Genomic DNA, 17803 nt, shown 5'->3' with positions numbered 1-17803 from the left:
CAAGTAGTACCTCCATTTCCACCCCATGCAATGGTACTGAGCCCAATCCTAACAATTGCACTGGGAAGCTCAGAACCTATTTCTGAAGGCAGGTCCTGCAGCCTCCAGGCTCATATCCTGTTTCAGTCACTCCGCAGCGCTGTGCATACGGACTGCAAGGACTGAGACACGTCATTTAATTGAGAACTTACCTATTTGAAACAAAAGCACTGCTTAGTAGGAAGTTGAATAAATCCTTATCTACTTTTGGCATAACCTTCTAGTGTTTATGACAAACCAATAAGCACAGCACACCCCTCTGCAAACAGGCTTTGCAAGGGCGTTACATTATCTCACTTCCAGCAGCAGACAGGACTGCAAGAACAACATCCTTCTGCTTAGCAAGCCCTGGAGAAGAACTTACCATTTCTAACCAGTGAAGAAGGGAAGCAACCTCTTTCTAATGAAGGGTAATTAGTGGCACAACCACAATAGATGAAGAGACAACCAAGACACGGGTGGTGACATTTTAAAGAGACTTAGGTGACCACAGGCAACTTGAGACCTTATACATACATGCACACACACACACACACACACACACACACACTCACTTTTCGGTATCTCCAGAGCTGGTTTCCCTTCATTCCATGACAGTCATAAAGGGTCACAGGGCTGCTGTGGGAAATGGCATCAAAACAAAACTTCTTGGTGTGCTGGGGATCCCCAGGACGGATGTCTTCTCTCCAGCTAAATGTGAATACCTGCTAGGACAAAAAGGACCCTCAGGATGGTACTGGACCCAGTCCTTTCACTAGAGGAATGACATTCCCTTCTGCACCCACAGGGTGGGGATTGCTTCAAGAAAGGACAAAACTATCCTAGAGAAAAACTGCTTCTACCTCTGGACTGCCACACAGCATGCTAAATGAGTCTGTGCTGCTGCAAACTGCCATGCTAGTTAGCTTGGGTACTAATGGCAGACTTGAATGTCTCTGCATTGCAGACATACATCAAGGATTAAGTGAGCAGCTGACCAATTACAGCACTACACAGCTAGCAAAAACAGGGAAGAGCTACAGGAGCTCTGAGTTAACACTGGCAATATCCAATGCACAATCTGCAGTCACCTTGAGAATAGTTTGTCCCATGTCTTATGACACAAGAAAACAGGAGGCTTACAGCTCCCCACCCCACTCCACTTTATTGTCAGAAGGGTAAACACCAGGGCAATGCTTCCTGGTGCTCCCTATTGACCTTGTAAAGATCTGTCAGCCTTCCTAGACCTCTCTGTTGGGATGAAGTAAAAGAAGGGATAGACTACAGGAAAGAAAGAGGGTTTTATCTCCAGTAACTAGGCATAACCTAGCAATGCCTGGCCAAATCATAGCTTTAACAAAACCTGCTGGATGCCAGCATATCCCTTCTATGCGGTGCTGCGTGGATATGGGCCAGCACGCAATCCCTCATGGCCCCCATTGGGAAGGGGCTGTTTTGGGGCTCCTTTTAGAGCCATGTAGGGGAACAGTCTTTTCCTCAGAGAGATCTCATGGAACGCTAAGATAAACCAGTAATGAGTGGAGTGCTAATATTTGATGCAGTGTGGCCAAAAACTTCTGCACAAAGCAGCTTTGTTCCCACGTCCCTTTAGACCTCTCTTGTGAGAGAAATTACCATAATCATTGAGGTTCAAGGCTACACAAAAGTCCAAAACACATTCTCCTCCTAAACATAAGCCAGCACTAATTGTTGAAGATCCTCCTGACACAACAGAGGCTTAGTTTTGGACTGTGTCTGAGTAAATTGGTTTCCAGTTTTCATGCATCAAAATTGATAGGCAGCAACACTTTATCTCCCACTGAAGCCACTGCCCTGAAGAGTTACACATGGCTCAGTAATAAAGGCATTGTTTTCTTGATCTTTTCTCAGCCCAGTTGCTACAGTTTAGACAAACTAATATTTCCCTCCCTTCTCTTACAATAAAGCTGTCGTTTCTGGTGCTTTATACGTTGAGAGGGTGAATCTATAGCCTGGACGGTTTCATCTCTCTCCAGCAGTGGTTGGGTGTTTATAATGCATTTGCCTCCTGTCAGAAGGATGATAGTAAGTGGTTATTGAATGCTTCTGCAGGCTCATTAATATGCATGATGCTCCTCTATCACTTCTTTCAGCACAACCTTTGAAGTTAATATTCACTTTGTTACATATTACAGCTGCCTTGTTACGGGTTTCTTTTATTATTTTGGCATATTGTTTTTCTTGTGCTTTCTTTTGTTTCACCCTGAGAACTTCAAAGCAGAGGTAAAAGCTCTGCATGAAGGCTGCCAGACTGCAGATCCTGCCGCAAGCACGTCACATCCTGCAGCCAAGCCCATCAAATGCAATGTGCACGTGAGCCTTGGGGTGCACAGCACTCTCCCTTCACCTGACAGTTCTACAACAGCCTTGCTCCGCATTTACCTCTTTCTGCAACTCCTCCTCCCCAGATTTATTTAGGAGCAGGCGAGTGATCAGAGGGATTGTTACCTGCACGTTGTTCCATGCTGCCTCTCCTCTGTCCTTCACGCAGCTTTCCAGTCTCAGCGGGGATCCCAGAGATCCATGTTTAGTGTCCACACACAGCCCAGTTCCTACATTGCGTATCTGAAATATTAAATTAGTGCTCAAATCTCCTCTTATCAAGTGACAGCCAACAGGAAAGAAGCCTTAAACTGCTTCAAATAACAGCAGCTTTTGTATGAATACAGTTTTAAGATTTCTCACTTAGCTACATATCTGAGCTGGCAGGTAACGGCTAGAAGAAAGTACGGACTCCAGATGGGACCCATCAGGAGCCAGCTGTAAAACAACCTGCAGGACACAGCAAAACCCATCAGCTACACAACTGCAGAGCCTGCTGTTGTTATAAGTAACAATTCAGTACCTCACCACTGGAGTGACTCTTTGAAAACAAAGATGTCCTTCCTGGTTTGCAGATGTGGAAATGAAGGTGCTGAGTAGCTCAGAACAGTTGTACAGCCCTTTGGAAATATAAGGTTCCTATTATTGCTCAGCTGCCCCCTCTTTCTAGCCCACCCCACTGACATGTTCTGCCTTTGACTAGATACGCAGCATGCAGACCAAGCCAAGTCCCTTTTCCATTTTGTTCGTATTTGCGCACTAATAGAAGCTGCTGCTTAACTGTTTTCATTAACCAAACCTACATATCAGTATGGGAATTCTGGTCTTTGAAACATATCAAGCAGGATCTTTAAATACTTGCTTGTCACTTCCAACAAACCAGTATTGGAGCACAGGGCTAAGGCAACTTTTATGTCCTAAATTGAGCGTGTTTGCCCACTGCAGGTTTCAGAGCACAAACTTGCCTCTCCCCAGGCAGCTGCAGGAGGTTCCACTGGTGGGTAAAACTTGGGCAAGTCCCAGGCAACCTCACTCATGAACCACTTGAAGCTCTTGCAGTTGAGGCTGTTGCGGAGTTCCTTCTGAGCTGTGACGTCCCCTGCAGAAAGATGCCTGTACTCCGGTCTGCGCTGGTAGATGTACTCTGCGTACTCGTCCATCCACACCTCAGCCACCCGCTTCAGATTCTGTGTGGGTAATTGCCATGTGTGAAAATGAAGGGGAGAAACATACGAGAACTCTCTGCACAAACTACCGACATTAGCATTCAGCACAGCTCTCCTGGTTTAGCTCAGAAAGGATTTTCATTCACATCCACTCTCTCTCTCCGGCTTTAGGACAAAGATTATTTTTATTATTCTCCAGTTCCAAGGGATTTTTAGAAAGATATTTTCAGCTGAGGTCAAAAAAGAATCCTGGCACTTAGCCATTATATCTGGTTCCTTGTGGCTTAGGAAAACAACATTAATCAAAAGTTGTTTTCTTATTTTGTTCCAAAAAAGAAGCAAGTCAGAAAACGATGCTGGTAAATTCCACTGGCCATTCAAAGGTCCCTGACAAATTGTTCTTTCTTAAATCTTCCCCATTACATTTTATATTCACCTAAGAACCAGATTTCTGCTGCTCCCTGATAGAAGGCTTCAGCTCTCAATATTCTTTCTTACCACTATTTTCTGGTTTCGTGGCTTAAAAAACTGTTTAAGAGAAACTCCGAGATACAGGAGGGATACGCACCTTTCAGGTGACCCTTAAGAACAGAAGCAAAGGGTTTATTTCCTGGCAGTGGTATGTTTCACACTGCTCTGCACAACAACCCCACAAAAATAAAACCAACAGAAACCAAAAAGACACAACACAGGCTCACGCTGTTCGAATCAATGACACCTCAAGCTTTGCACCGGCTCTGCAGTGAGTCTTGCATCTCTTATTTTGGGAGAAAGACAAATGCCAAAATCATCTATTGCTTCAATGCTAAAACAGTGTCTGAACTCACTGTGTAATGTACATGACCCTCTCAAGATGCCTGCCCTACTGTTTGCCACAGGGCACTTAACTGTTAGACCTTGGACTGCTCTCTGGCAATATGAGGTACACTCCTGGTGCCACACAGCAATGTGTTGCATGTAGCCATGACTGCTGTGACCCCACAGCACCACCCAACTTACTTGAGGGCAGTCAGCCCTGCAGTGCTCAGATGCTGCCAAAAAAACCTAGGATGTTAAGAATGAGCAGTGCTCCCCTGCCCCAGGTGCAGCCTACACAAGACAAAAATGGGCGTTCATCTCAAGATGACTTTAGTAAGTTACAAGACATAGCCTTTTCCCTGCATCTGCCCACCACTGCCTTCCAGCACTGTGAGGGTATACAAGAGTCAAACACTGAACCAAAAGGAATACAGCTCCTTCCTGAAGGGATGGCACAGATAGGAGAGTGCTCTTTTCCTCTGGTAGGTCATTTCTGGGCTGAGCAATAAATCCAAATCTCTAACTAGGATGATGCTATTAAACTGAAAAAACACTGCAGCACTTTGCAAGCCCTAGGACTGCAGAGCAGCAGGGCACTTTTTGTAGTTTGTAGCTTTGCAGCCTTCCTGCTCCTATGATTTTTTTCTCCCACCAGAGGGCAATGCAATTCCTTCTCAATTTGAGAAATTAATTGGACATGGCCAGTGCACAACAAGCAAAGGCTCTTTTCTCTTTGGGCTACACTAGATTAAGAAATAAGATGCCACAGAACTTTGCATTGTGGAGAATTACAGCTTGCTCATTTAGTGGTTTGTGATGCTTGAAACGCAGAGGTCTTTCAATCACCCAAACACAATCAGCACTCTGGAGCGTGCTGCTCTTTGAGAACACAACTGAAATGACTGAAGTATTATACAAATAAAAATGTTATCTTGTTTTTTAAATTGGTGATTCCATACCCTGCGCCTGACTGCAAAGCTCCCTCTCACCATCTAGTAATGGATGGCATTTTAAGCATGGCAGCTGTCTGCACAAGAGTCTGCAGCTCCCCTACTCTCATCCTTTTTTTGAGACATCTGCTTCTGCAAAAGCCACGCCGTTTGACCCCTGTATGAGTACAGATGGAGTATTACAAGCCTAAATTTGCCTCTACAAATGTGGCATGGTCACACTGTGGTCAGACACCCTTTGTAGCTTAAGAGATAAAGAAAACAGAACTTCGCTTTTCATAACCTTCCCACAAGCGGCTGTCTGAGCATGTGCAGGATGAGGGGGACATCATTGCCACTTACTCTCGCCAGGCTGACTCCTGTTGGAACCTTGTAAGGAACGTATTTTCTGTAGATATGACCAACTCTGGAGCAGGGGATGTCCTCCATACGACCCCCACACATCCACACCTGTGAAACAGCAGATACAGATTCACTCTTGGTTATATGGAGGAAGAAACAAGACCAAGTTATGAAGATGTTTAATGCAGAACTTCATTATTATTTTTACCTTACAGTACATCCTTTGAAACACCCTCCCTCTTTGTTTTAGTCTCAAATCCCTTAACTACCTGCTTAGAGCCATGCAAGCATTGATTTAGTGCAAGTACTATCAAGCCCAATGGCTGATAAACAGTTTAATTTTGCATTCCTTAGAGAGAAGAGCAGAAAGAAAAGTCCAAGCACACAGTACACTTTAAATTGCTATAACAGCAACAGTAGCCATAACAGTTAAACTGGACTGCCACATCTGAGGGGTAGGCTGCACAGAAAAGAAGCATCTCTATAGTACCAGTCCTGTCATATACAAAATGCTCCAGGGAATAAACAATCCTGTTTATGTGCCAAAGGGCAGAAAAAGACTGTTACCTTACCCTGTGGTTATCTGCAGAGTCTGGGATATCACTACATGGTTTTACTGCTGACAATCACTGGTTTTGCAGCCTTACAACTAAGCAGAAATCTCTTCCTGGTGAAAACATAATTACCCTTAAAAAGTTCTTAGAACGCTGATGAAATACACTGCTAGTTAAAGATGACTACATTGAAGCTTGACTTGTGGCTACACTATGCCCCAAAGTTTCCTTCCTCATCTGGGAAGACCTCACTACGTGCCAACAGTCTGCAACAACTTTCTGTTATTCCTCATTAATAGCATGGATGGATTCATTTTGCCCAAGCAACCGAAACCAAAGGATGTTTTCTGCAACAGCTCATTTACTTTGTTAGGTTCAAGAAGTATATCCCTACGTGCTTCCCAGAGATACCTTATCAATAGCGAAGGTATCCTTCACTCTGCAAGACAAATGATCTTCTGAATTCCTGAAGCATGACATTGCCATGCCCTTCGCCGTGTCCCTAGATCTTACATTAATACCCCCAAGGCAGCAGTATTAAAGGCGGCCTGCTGGTGCTGCAAACTGATGCAGAGCTCTTGATCTCTCCATTCACTGTGGCTAATTTGAGCCACCGCAGTTCACTGTACAATGAGCTTAGTCAACAGCTTCACATATAGCAGGCAATCCCATTAATATTCTATGGTGACAATATTAAATACTTAGCTTGGAAGAGAAATATTTGGCCAAGGCTGCTGCATAATTATTAACTCTGACACTAAAGTCCTCTGGTGTTTCAGCTCTGTCTACTGGCCCTAATAATTACAGTCATTTGCTGACTGCGTATAACTTAATGGGGGTTGGTTGCTCTCTGTTAGTGGAATATTTTTCACAGGCAACTTCTAAAGTTCAAGGTACTTAATTACATGCCATTACAGTGAAAGAGAGACAAGAAGTTGACAAACACTCCTTCTACAGAATTTCATTCCTTTTGTCCCTGCTGTGTCTTGAGAGTCTGGTAAAGAAGAGATGAAGATGAAAAAGAAACTTCTTTCAGGTTCTCTGAAGTTTACAGCGGAATCAGAAATGCTTCCTGATCCACAGCTGCTGGGCTTTTCATCACAAAGGGCCACGACATGGTTTCTTCTGCTAGGAAATTAACAGAATGAGAAAACAAGAATTCGGAGATGTTCTGTGCTTCTACGACAAAAACGGTTTGTACTAAGCTGTAAGAGCTGCAGCATATGCATCCAGAAGCTGAGAACTAAGTCTGCAGGATCAGCTGAAGAAGCCTAGAACTTAGCTGCATAAGCAGAAACATTCCTCAACAACCTGTATTTTTACACTGTACACCGCACTCAGCATCAAGAAAGTCCTATTGGTTCAAAAGTAGCTGCATTTTAGCATAATGCATGTCCGAATGAAAACATCAGCTTGTTGTCCTTGCTGCCAGCCAAAACGATTCCTTAAGAAAAGGCTTTTAGTTGGGCCATTGTGAATACACATCTCCCCTGCAAACACAACTGCTTTAAGTAGCAGCAGAAAGTGACTTCTGCACTCAACATGCAGCTAGAGGGAAGAGCTCTATCCTTGCACTGCAGGTCTTGTGGTGCAACGCAGACAGCACTCATCTATAAAGGAATATGGGAAGCTGGGCAGAATAGTGAGACATTGGGCCAGGAGCTCCTCACTGACTCTCCATAAGACGCTACGTAAACACATGCAATGATACGTTAAGTAAAGCTACTGAATAGGTAAAGTCTAAGATCAGTTCTACAGTTGTTTTTCTAATCATGATTTAAACTATCTGCTCCCCAGTGATGCTGTACCAATGCAGTACGGAGCCAATGGCAAACTTCCCAATTCCTGCCAGCAGACATCAGCAACCCTTCCAAAGTACTTTGCCAGCTCAGTGCTTTACTATTGTCTCGTGCTGCAAGTGACAGCACGCTTGTGGTACAAATCTAATTTTAAAAGCACAGTCTCCATTCATTCATTGCTGCTTTGATTTATTTTATTAGCGAGCTTCTTTGTGTGGTGACAGAACTCATTACAACCTCCATAAAGATAATTACCGGTCCTTATCTATAAAAATGGCAGAAAGGAGAGGGGGAAAGAGTGAGACGTGCATCACTAAAATGCTGCAAACAAAAGCATTAGGAAGTTGGAGCTAAAGGTCAGAGAAATCGCATCCAAGGGTCTGTCAAGGAATAACTGCAAGGGAAGCAAACCCAAAATAGCTGTGTGCTGAGAGCAGACTTCCACTCAGTTGGCAGTATTGGGTTGTTTTGGAACAAGGGTACAGTTCACAGGCATGACACATCAGAACTTGCACTGCTAAAAATACAGCACTGCTGAAAGCTGAAGCAGCGCTGTTCTGTGGGGAGCACCTCACAGTGACACTGACTGTCACTTACTGCTGCTTTCTCCCTTGGCCAAGGAGCCAGCTTTGTTTTTTGGGTGCTGTTTTACAGAGGGGTGAGCGAGTGACTCACCTCTCCAGCTGACACGACAGTAAACATCAGAGCCTGGACTTGATGCACTTAATTTCCAACAGCCATTTAGTAGAATGTCGTTAAGAACAAGAATCAGAGCTGGTCAGGCAGGCAGGGCTCTATAAAATGACCTGATCAGATCTCATTAAGAGAAAACAAGAAATTTCTCTTCCTCCTCAGGCACGATTTTACCAATCTACATTCCGAGTTTGGAATCCGGCAGCTGACAGCTCTGCTGGAATTGGCTGAAAACCTGGCTGTGCTGAGGTCGATGGGAACGCTGCAACAGAGTTTTCTGAGGCCACAGTCTCACCCTAATCATAAAATCATATACAGAAGAAGTAAAGTAACAGCACAGGTGATATTGTTTCTGTCTTCCTGGCAGCCTGGAGAGCTATAACTCCATATTCATAGAATGACTCAAGAGCCTTTGACTTAGCTAGTGTGCTATGAAAGCAAGAGATAATATGCCACCTATTCTCTGCATGGGAACGTTATGCTGATCCAATTCCCGTTCTGCCATTTCAGAAAACAATGTCACGTAAGAGAGCTGAACCTCTCCTCAAAAACACACAATACAATACCACAGTTGATGTGAGAGCACAAATTATCTGGGTGTACAAGGTTTATGCTTCCCAAGACAGGAATAAAACAAAACAAAAACCACACAAAAGAATGAGCCAAGCCTTGAAAAGAAAGCTGCTTCTGCAAGAAACAGCAAAAATAAAGATCACGGGGTGCACCAACGGAGAGAAGCTGGCTGGTTGTCTGAGCACACACTGAAAGGTGGGAAGAAAAGGGCACCGTGGATGAGTCCAGGGGGTTCTCTTCATGTCAAGGTAAGCGAGAGGATGAAAGCGAGGGCAAATAGTAACTCAGGAAAACATTAATTCTCTGTACTGCAAGCATCAGCTGCCGCTGTAGCTGGGACTGACTGCTCTACAAAAGATTGAGGTGGCTAGAAAGGCTCTGGGATCTGTGTATGTGCACATCTTCTCTTGCACAATACAGACCAGCACAGCCCCTCCTCATCTCCTTAACCATTACAGAGTAATACAGCAGACAGCACTTTTCAATAGTCACATTTCACAGGGGGTCAGAGAGTGGGTGCACTCATTTTCCTGCTGGTGCAAGAGTACACTGATATTTGACCCAAGCACACAGCAGGAACTGAGACCAAAAACTATCTGACAGTCTGAAGCTGATCGCTCTGCCAGCAGGACAGAGGAACAGGAAGGAAGCTGCCTTTGGTGAAGCAGAGAGCCTTAGAATTAAGCAGTATAGGCTGTCTTTAAAACAAACAAACAGAAGAAAACAGAACGCCAGGTCTGTTTCAGTGTGGGCAAACGTGAGCTGCTCCTTCATTTCTAACCCACGAATTCCTATTTGGATGCATGGAGACTACAAGCCAGCATTTATGGTTAGGACCCCAATTAGAAAGTTTGTTTCTAATTCAAACTTTGCTTAATTATTATTTTTATTTATTTTTTCATCCCCACAGTTTGCTTTGTTTCCTAGTGAAGTTTTTGCACACATTTAATCCAAGGAACAGGTGTTTTATTAATGGAATTTGATTCATTCCCTGGTGAAATGTTTTCTGAGGTGCAAAAAGACTCATAGTTACTGTGCTGGCTCGCCTTCAGCCTGAATATTTCTTCTCTGAAGGAAGCACAGCCAGCTGATGACAGAAATACATACGCTCTCAAAACAGAAAGGCAAGAAGCTCCTAAATAAACTTGTTTATTTGCAGTCTCTCAGCAACAGAGCCCTCGATTTTAAAATAAATGCAGAAAACCATATAGTCTGCCTGTGGCCAAAAAAAAAAGAGTACATTTGAGGAGAAATCTGCTCCTGGTGAGGCTTGAGAAGGCAGAACTGATGCAGCAGCTCAAAAACCAACAGCACAACACAGGGCTGCACCCACAACTCGCAGGCAGAGGAACGGATTCTTTGCTAAAGCCGAGCTGTACGTTTGGCACAAGTCTGAATGTGCATCAAGTAATAAATAGTGCAAAAGGAGTTAGCCCATGTCTAAACTCAAGAGTTAAATTATTTGACAACTCAACTCAACTACAAAATCTCAGTTTGCTTCTGAAGGTAAAACCATAGCTCTAAGCTCACCAGGAAATGTCACGGCTTCATAAATTCTATGAACAAACCTTCTATTCTTGCAATTCCAGCAGAATTATTAAATCTATCAGCCACAGATGAATGTATCAATTTATCTTAATTTCTGAAGATACACTGAGCCTCTTTCAGCTAAAACTTCATTTTTCTGTTGCACAATGAAAGAAAAAAAGAGGGGTCTTTGCAGAGATTAATTAAAGCAAATTTATCCTTCCATAAATTACCGTCTCTGGACTGAAATAAAACACAGCGTGTTTCAGAGAGGATAAGCAAACAGATGAATGAAGCAGTCTTATTTCCTGCAGATCAAGCAGCACGGCTGTCTGCTGTGGCATCAGAGACAAAAGGCTTGCCCTGCTGCTGTCATCACTCTTGGAAACCAGCATTTTCCAAAAGGGCCAAGGAAAAGAGGCTGAATACTGTCACTACCCCTCCTGCAGAGAATGACATCGTTAAACTATTTCATTACATGCAACACAAAGCATAAATAGCTCCAGCTGGAATGACATCCCCAAAGATGGAGTCACTCCCCTCTTTCTGCTGCTGTTACATAGGACAAGGGACCTCCTCCATGGCTTTACCACTGAATTCTGTGAGCAAACAATGGAAGAAAAAACTTTGCTGCATGGTAATACATGGTACATACGCATAGTAATATGGTTTGCTGAATATAATTTAATATGCCTTTGAATTGCACAGAGGCACTGAGATCTAAGAATCTCATTTTGTTAGAGATCACCCATGCCTGTTTGTCAGGGAGACAGATGAGGAATTTCAGCTGCTGAAACTAAACTGCACGCTGTGCTATCATTGCTCCTGTCTTCTGGCCCCATACCAAGGCCAACTACCTTAGTTCAGTGGCATTCATTCAATTACAAGTTTATATACTCAACTGCTGAAAGAGGAACCACACAGTGGCCCAACAGAGTTTAATGTGAAAATCTTTACTTAATCCTCTACAGGCTACGGGAAGGATTCCAACCACTGAAGAGAAGAACAGCCACGTACGTGCCTTTGGTGATCTGGGGCATCCCAGGTGGGCTCCCTACATGTAGTTCAGAGTGTCAGACTCCAAGATAACATGGGTAACAGTGGCCTTTGTGGGTCATAGTGGCTCACTGCCATTAGTGTACACTACTGGTTACCTGGCTAACTTATTTCAGAGCCCTCAAGCAAAACAGTTTGGACAATCAGTAATAGAACTGTCCTTAAGATAGACAGGTAATGATATGAAGCTGTTGCCAGCAGAAGTGTTATTATTGCAATTGCTGAGGATTTCTCCCAGAGTAATTAATAGGCTCCGTTCCTTGCAGCCAGGAGTCAGATGGATTGACTACAGACAGTAAGCTACTCTCAGCTCTGGGAACTCAACCTCAGGATGGAGGCAGTGGACCAGGAAGACAATGAGATGCTTGGATCTCTTTCAATCAAGGAGAGCATTTCATCTTCTTGCTAGAGCGAGTGCAAAAAGCCTACCAGTAACAGATAGCTCCACACAAGCTGACTTACCCTTGCTGGGAAGAACATCTGAAGATGTGACCACAGAGCAGGGGCACCTCAGCTAATGCTCCAAAACTGACCCTCACAAATGACTGGTGTCATCATCGCTGTCTCTTCTGCACACTATCTTACTTACTCCCAGCTCTTTCACCTTTAGTTGCACGCAAAAGCAAGGACAAGATAGAACATTCACATTCTGAGCCTCAGAACAGTTCTTACTTTTCAAAACAAAAGGAATTTCCAGAGAACATAGCTCACCTTAAAGGATATTTCATACTGCTCTCCTCCCCATATCTCCAGACCTGCATCATACCCTCCCAGCTCCCAGAACCACTTTCTATCGACTGCAAACAGTCCTCCAGCCATTACAGGAGACCTTAAGGAAAAACCAGACTCCATATTACAAACATATTCAAAGACACAGATCTCCAGCTAAACATTTAAAAAACAAAGCAAGATTTCATGAATATTCTTTCCATCACCCCGTGCTCATGGTGCATTTGCAGTCCTTTAGGAACAAGCAGTTGTTTTTGCATTAGCTATTAACTTCCCAGTTGCAAGTGGAGGACTAGACTAGGCTCCTTTCAGAACCAATAAATGCCTCCTCCAAACAGAAAGAGTTCACCATTAAGTGACAGGACAGAACCTCTCCCAGAGGAACCCACATGCAGCGTTTGTGGTGTTCTCTGTCTCAGTAATACGATCAAGTCATTGAGAATGGCCTCAAAAGGTGTTTGTGGGGTTTTTTTTTGCTGCAGAAGTAAAAAGGACAGCAGAACTGTCTCAACATTGGCAAGCACAGCAACAGCAGAACATAACTTGATCACAGATTTACTTCTGCAATGCACTGCAATCATCAAAATTGCTGTAATTATTCTGCTAGGTTTTCTTCTCCCCCCACCTGGGAATGACATATAAGCTGCCACCAGTTTGTTGTTTTTGGCAGAGCAGTAGGGATACTAAGTTATGTTTGAAAGATCTCGGTAATAAATGACCGCATTAAATGTTATACATTACAGTTTCAAATGAAATGTTAACTTCTGCTGGAATTAAGGTGGCAAAAAATAGCAATGAAAAGGAGAGTGTTCACGGCTACTACACAATGCGTTTCTTTTAAATCAGCAAAGCAAACAGCTGCCAAATAGCAAGTAGCTCACAATCAGCTTCTGGCTTCCAGTACATCGAGGTGTAAACCAACCCCGTAACAGGGTGTTGTGTCGTTCAGCCAGCTCTTAGCACACTGCATTTCAGTCACTTACTCAAAGGGATCACTGGGATCGAGTTTCTGTAACTCAGGAGGAATAGGGATCCTCTTGTAATACATCTCCCAGTCAAAAGCACCTCGCATTGCATCTCCAGCCTGAGTCTCATATCCAAAGTGGTCATGATCAATAACATCAATCATGGGACAAACGATAGTCTTGCGGTTTCGGGCAATGCGATCTGAAGATTGGAGAAACATGTTAGAAAACCTGCACCAGTTGGTTCTTTGACCATGAAAGTACAGAAAAGAGCATCAAAATATGCAGTTGTCCAGATACAGCTTTTCTCCCTTTCTCCCCTTCATTCCCTTTTGAGCAGGTACTTCAATTTATATCAATTTATCTGGTGTTTCTGAGATAATTGAGATATCCAAGCTAAAACTATTCAGATTAAAACATCAGGCACTCATCCTATTGTGAACATCAATCTGAGGCAGAACAGAAAGACGCAGCTGCACCACCACAGATACTTCAACCACCAGGTTAAAACAACAACAATCCTGTAATTACTTCGTTAGCGGTCCTCATTTTAACGAGCGACCTCAACGTGAACCCTTTCTGCACTGATTCCAATGGAGGGCAATAACCCATTGTACCACCTCGTTTTAATTGCTGTGCCAGAATCTGGCAGGAAGTGATCCAGACTAATGGCATAAGTGCTCTCAGCAGGCTCCAGAAACGTAACGCACCTCCTCCCCTCCGCTTTTTCTTCCAATCATATAATAGACGACAGGATTAATTCCTGCATAAACATCTGGAACTTCTTAAATACTTTATTACCAAGTAGGTCTCCTGTTGGAAGTTAACTTTCAGAGCAGAGGCGACAAACGGTGTTTCGGCTTCCAATGCACGTGGAACAGAAATCCTCACTATGCTTTAAAACTATAGCACACCACACATGTTCTCATTTAAATGGCATTTGAACTAATTCTGTCCTCCCTCCCTAGGGCTCGAAAAGCTGCAAGTGCTTTACACGCTATTGCGAAAGCAACGTTATTATCATCCAACAGTCCTGCTGACAAGTCTGACTTCTTTGTTAAACCTCAGGGAGAGCTGTGACTGGTCACATGCAAAAGGGGTTGTAAAGAGTTTGGGACTCCACAGGGCAAAGTTTCTTCTTTCATACAGCATCGTATCTGACAGCTAAAGTGAACTGGATACTGCGAGACACCCACGCTAAATAACGTGGGTAGAGCAGCAGATACAACTGGGAACCCTACTGAATCTATAAGGAGGGCACAGACCACAGAAAACACACAGATGGCATCATCCCACCCAGCTGAGTGCTGCAAAAACAAACAAAAAAGGGTGCTTGCCCCTTAAACAGAGACCTCCTCAAGAAGCACCTGGCTAAGGGTGGTGCTGGCCAGGGGCACAGAAGGCACTGCCCTTGCAGTCAGTCATCCTTGGAAAGAACTGACATTGTAAAAGCGATGCCTCCTCCTTAAAGATGAAGCACTGCCTTGGAAAGGACTAATCATTTCCATAAATGCATACCAGCAGCCATTACTCAAAAGAAGTAAGGCTTATTATAGACTATGAAGTTGAACAGAGTTTCACAGGGGGGGAAAAAAAAGGAAGCTACTTACAAACTCTCCATAAGACCTTTTTCTGAAGCATAAAGCAATTACTCCCTGCAAGCTGCTGAGAGAACTGATAGTTTACTCTTCTAACAAGCTGTAAGTTATTTCATGTTTAATTTAGTGAGGAAATAAAAGACAAATATGATCTTTGCTCTTTAATTAATGAAAACTTATTACACAGGACCATTGTACAGCCTAGCACACAAAAAAAATCTTGTGGTTAAGGTTGCAAGTTGCCAATACTTCAGATTTGTGGTTAAGAAGTGTTGTTGGTTTTTTTTCCCCCTTCCTTTAAAGATATTTCACGTTCTTTTTGTTCGCTTACTCTCAGTGCAAGGAGACAGCAACAGGTGGAAATAAAATACATTCAGCACCAATATACATCACCAGCTCTACACCAGTTTAGCCATGTACAACACAACACCACCAGCTTACCTAAGAGAGGTGGCAGCCAGTTCACATTGGCCTCGCAATGGGAATCCAAGAAGGTGATAACATCTCCTATTGCCACAGAGGCCCCCAGCATCCGAGTTCTTATCAGCCCTTCCCTCTTCTTGGTTCGGAGGATTCTTACATTTGGGAACTGGGCCATATAATCTTCCAGGCGTTTCTTCAGGTGTTCTGTATGAAAAATGAGAAAATAAAACACTCACAAGTAAATTCTTAGAAGTGCAGTTCCCTTCTTTACCAGAAAAGGATGCCTTTGGAAATAGGATCTGAATGCTCAGCAAACGTACTTTGGTTGAAATCTGAGGTTTAAACGTAACTTCATAATCAGAACTACTGAGGATGCTCCCAAACTTTAGAAGTAATTAAAAAAACAAAAACAAGGAAGAACTGGGAGAAGAAGATGGAGGAGTGCAGGGTGAAAAGAGAAAGCAGCAGAGAATGCATCTGAGAAAGGGAAAAAGGAATAAGAAGGCAGCAGACCTCTAGGAGAACTCTATCAGAACAGACTGCAAGGAGTCACGGGCATTCTGCAGAAAAACATAACGTAGCCTAGAAGAGAAGCTGAACAATTCACTCTTAGGAGAAAACTGCACCCAGTGCATTTAAATTGTGTTTGGTTTCTTCAGAGCACAAAACATGCCCACCCACTCATGCTTAAATAAAAAACAGCAAAATCCCAGCCAGGTACCCTGCAAGGTAGGCACAGCCTCCCTGTTTATTTGGATGGCTACAGAAAATGCTTATCAGAGATATTTGCATTTAAATATAGGAAGATTTATGCTACTGAATAGGGACTGGAGCCATGTTTGAAATTGTGCAGATGCTTGCGGTCACCATGAATAACAAGAATTCAAACAGGAAAACTGCAGAGAAAGATGACTGAGTGATCAAAACAATGGGCAGCTTGTTTAGATGCTGAAATAGAAAGCTTGGTCTACATAAAGGCTGAGGGCACACAGCTGTCTTCACATCAAAGAGAGAAACACCAAAGAAAATCCTAAAAATAGGCTGGCCTGGTCGCTAATGGGCGGATCTCAGCAGCTGAAGTTCTGACTTACTTGACAGCAAAGCCCATTCCCTGTAGCCAGGGAATTTCATTAACACATTGTATTACCTGCTGCCATCAAGTGCTGATCAAGGAGATGAGCCTCTTTCAGCAAAAGCCAGTCCGTTCTATCCAAGCAATTAACTAACCTTAAATCTCATACACTAAAAGGATGCCATCATTTACATCCAAATAACCCCACAGGTTTATTTGCCTTGACCACAGGGAACTCAGCAGGAGCTGTGCTGAAGTGCAGCACGTTATCCATGTGATGTGCATGTTGCACTCCTCTGCTTCCAAGCAGGCATGGAAAGGCAGGGGCTGAAAAAGCAGATGGGGTGAAAGCACTCTTCATCGGGGTGCCAGGGAAGCCCAGTACTGGAATAGCTCCTCAGAAAGAGCAAAAGGGTAAATAAATGCCACCAAGCCTCAAGCTCTGCTTTAGGGTTTTATCTACTGGGAGAAGAGAACAGGCAAAATCCCTATGCCTGCCATATGTTCTGCACATTCCCTTTGAAGTAATCATCACCTGCCTTCAGTGAAAGATAACCCAAATCGACTTCTTTGCTTTGGAGCTCCCCTCGCAAGCTCTTTACCTTTTTCAAAGCTTTATTTAAAATTCCCCAGGATTTTTTGCTCACAAATGCATTTGACTGTTTTGCCTGACATATCTAATTGTCCCACGAAATCTGCATAGCCTGCCGTACTTTTTGCTGGCTGGCACACCTTTCCTCCATCCTTTTCAAGTCTTTTCTGAATACATTTTTGAAAGCAACCCGAAATTTTGTCCACTCAATTACAGGTCTGTCAAATAAGAGGTTTCTGTAGAGACGAGATCCATTATTACTGCAGCTGTCTTCCTCACAAGGTAGTGGGTAGACTTGAAAGGCAGAAAGAAATAAAAAGGGGGAGAAAAAGAAGAAGAAAAGGCCACCACCACTGTTCTCTAACATCACAGAACATCCTTTGCCATTGTTAGCTTATCACAAAAGAGAAAAATAGCCCTGACTTCATGCATAACCCAGTGAAGCTGGAGCTATGAGGTATGGCTATGGGTAAATCCACCCAAGATGAGTTCAGTAAAAGAGTGGCTGCTGGTGCTCACTGTAATAAAAGAAGGGAATGGTCACACAGAGGATTTGGGACCGAGTTGGTTTCCCTCCCAGTAGCCAC

General features: G+C 43.5%; 1 protein-coding gene across 3 annotated transcripts in view; it reads right to left on the bottom strand.

The window, feature by feature from the left end:
* The window catches only part of GALNT10 (polypeptide N-acetylgalactosaminyltransferase 10), an 81530-nt gene that overhangs the window by 5878 nt on the left and 57849 nt on the right, over window positions 1–17803 (bottom strand). For all 3 annotated transcript variants that reach the window (XM_072348461.1, XM_072348462.1, XM_072348463.1), the window contains exons 5-11: window positions 15571–15756; window positions 13550–13733; window positions 12549–12666; window positions 5636–5743; window positions 3345–3566; window positions 2506–2622; window positions 594–743 (exon numbers count right to left, since the gene is read on the bottom strand). In XM_072348461.1, coding sequence (XP_072204562.1) covers window positions 594–743; window positions 2506–2622; window positions 3345–3566; window positions 5636–5743; window positions 12549–12666; window positions 13550–13733; window positions 15571–15756 — 1085 coding nt within the window. The remainder of the gene's footprint in view (window positions 1–593; window positions 744–2505; window positions 2623–3344; window positions 3567–5635; window positions 5744–12548; window positions 12667–13549; window positions 13734–15570; window positions 15757–17803) is intronic.

This window comes from Excalfactoria chinensis, chromosome 13 (genome assembly GCF_039878825.1).
Source record: "Excalfactoria chinensis isolate bCotChi1 chromosome 13, bCotChi1.hap2, whole genome shotgun sequence".
Taxonomy (NCBI): domain Eukaryota; kingdom Metazoa; phylum Chordata; class Aves; order Galliformes; family Phasianidae; genus Excalfactoria; species Excalfactoria chinensis.
This window is presented reverse-complemented; position numbering and strand designations above follow the sequence as displayed.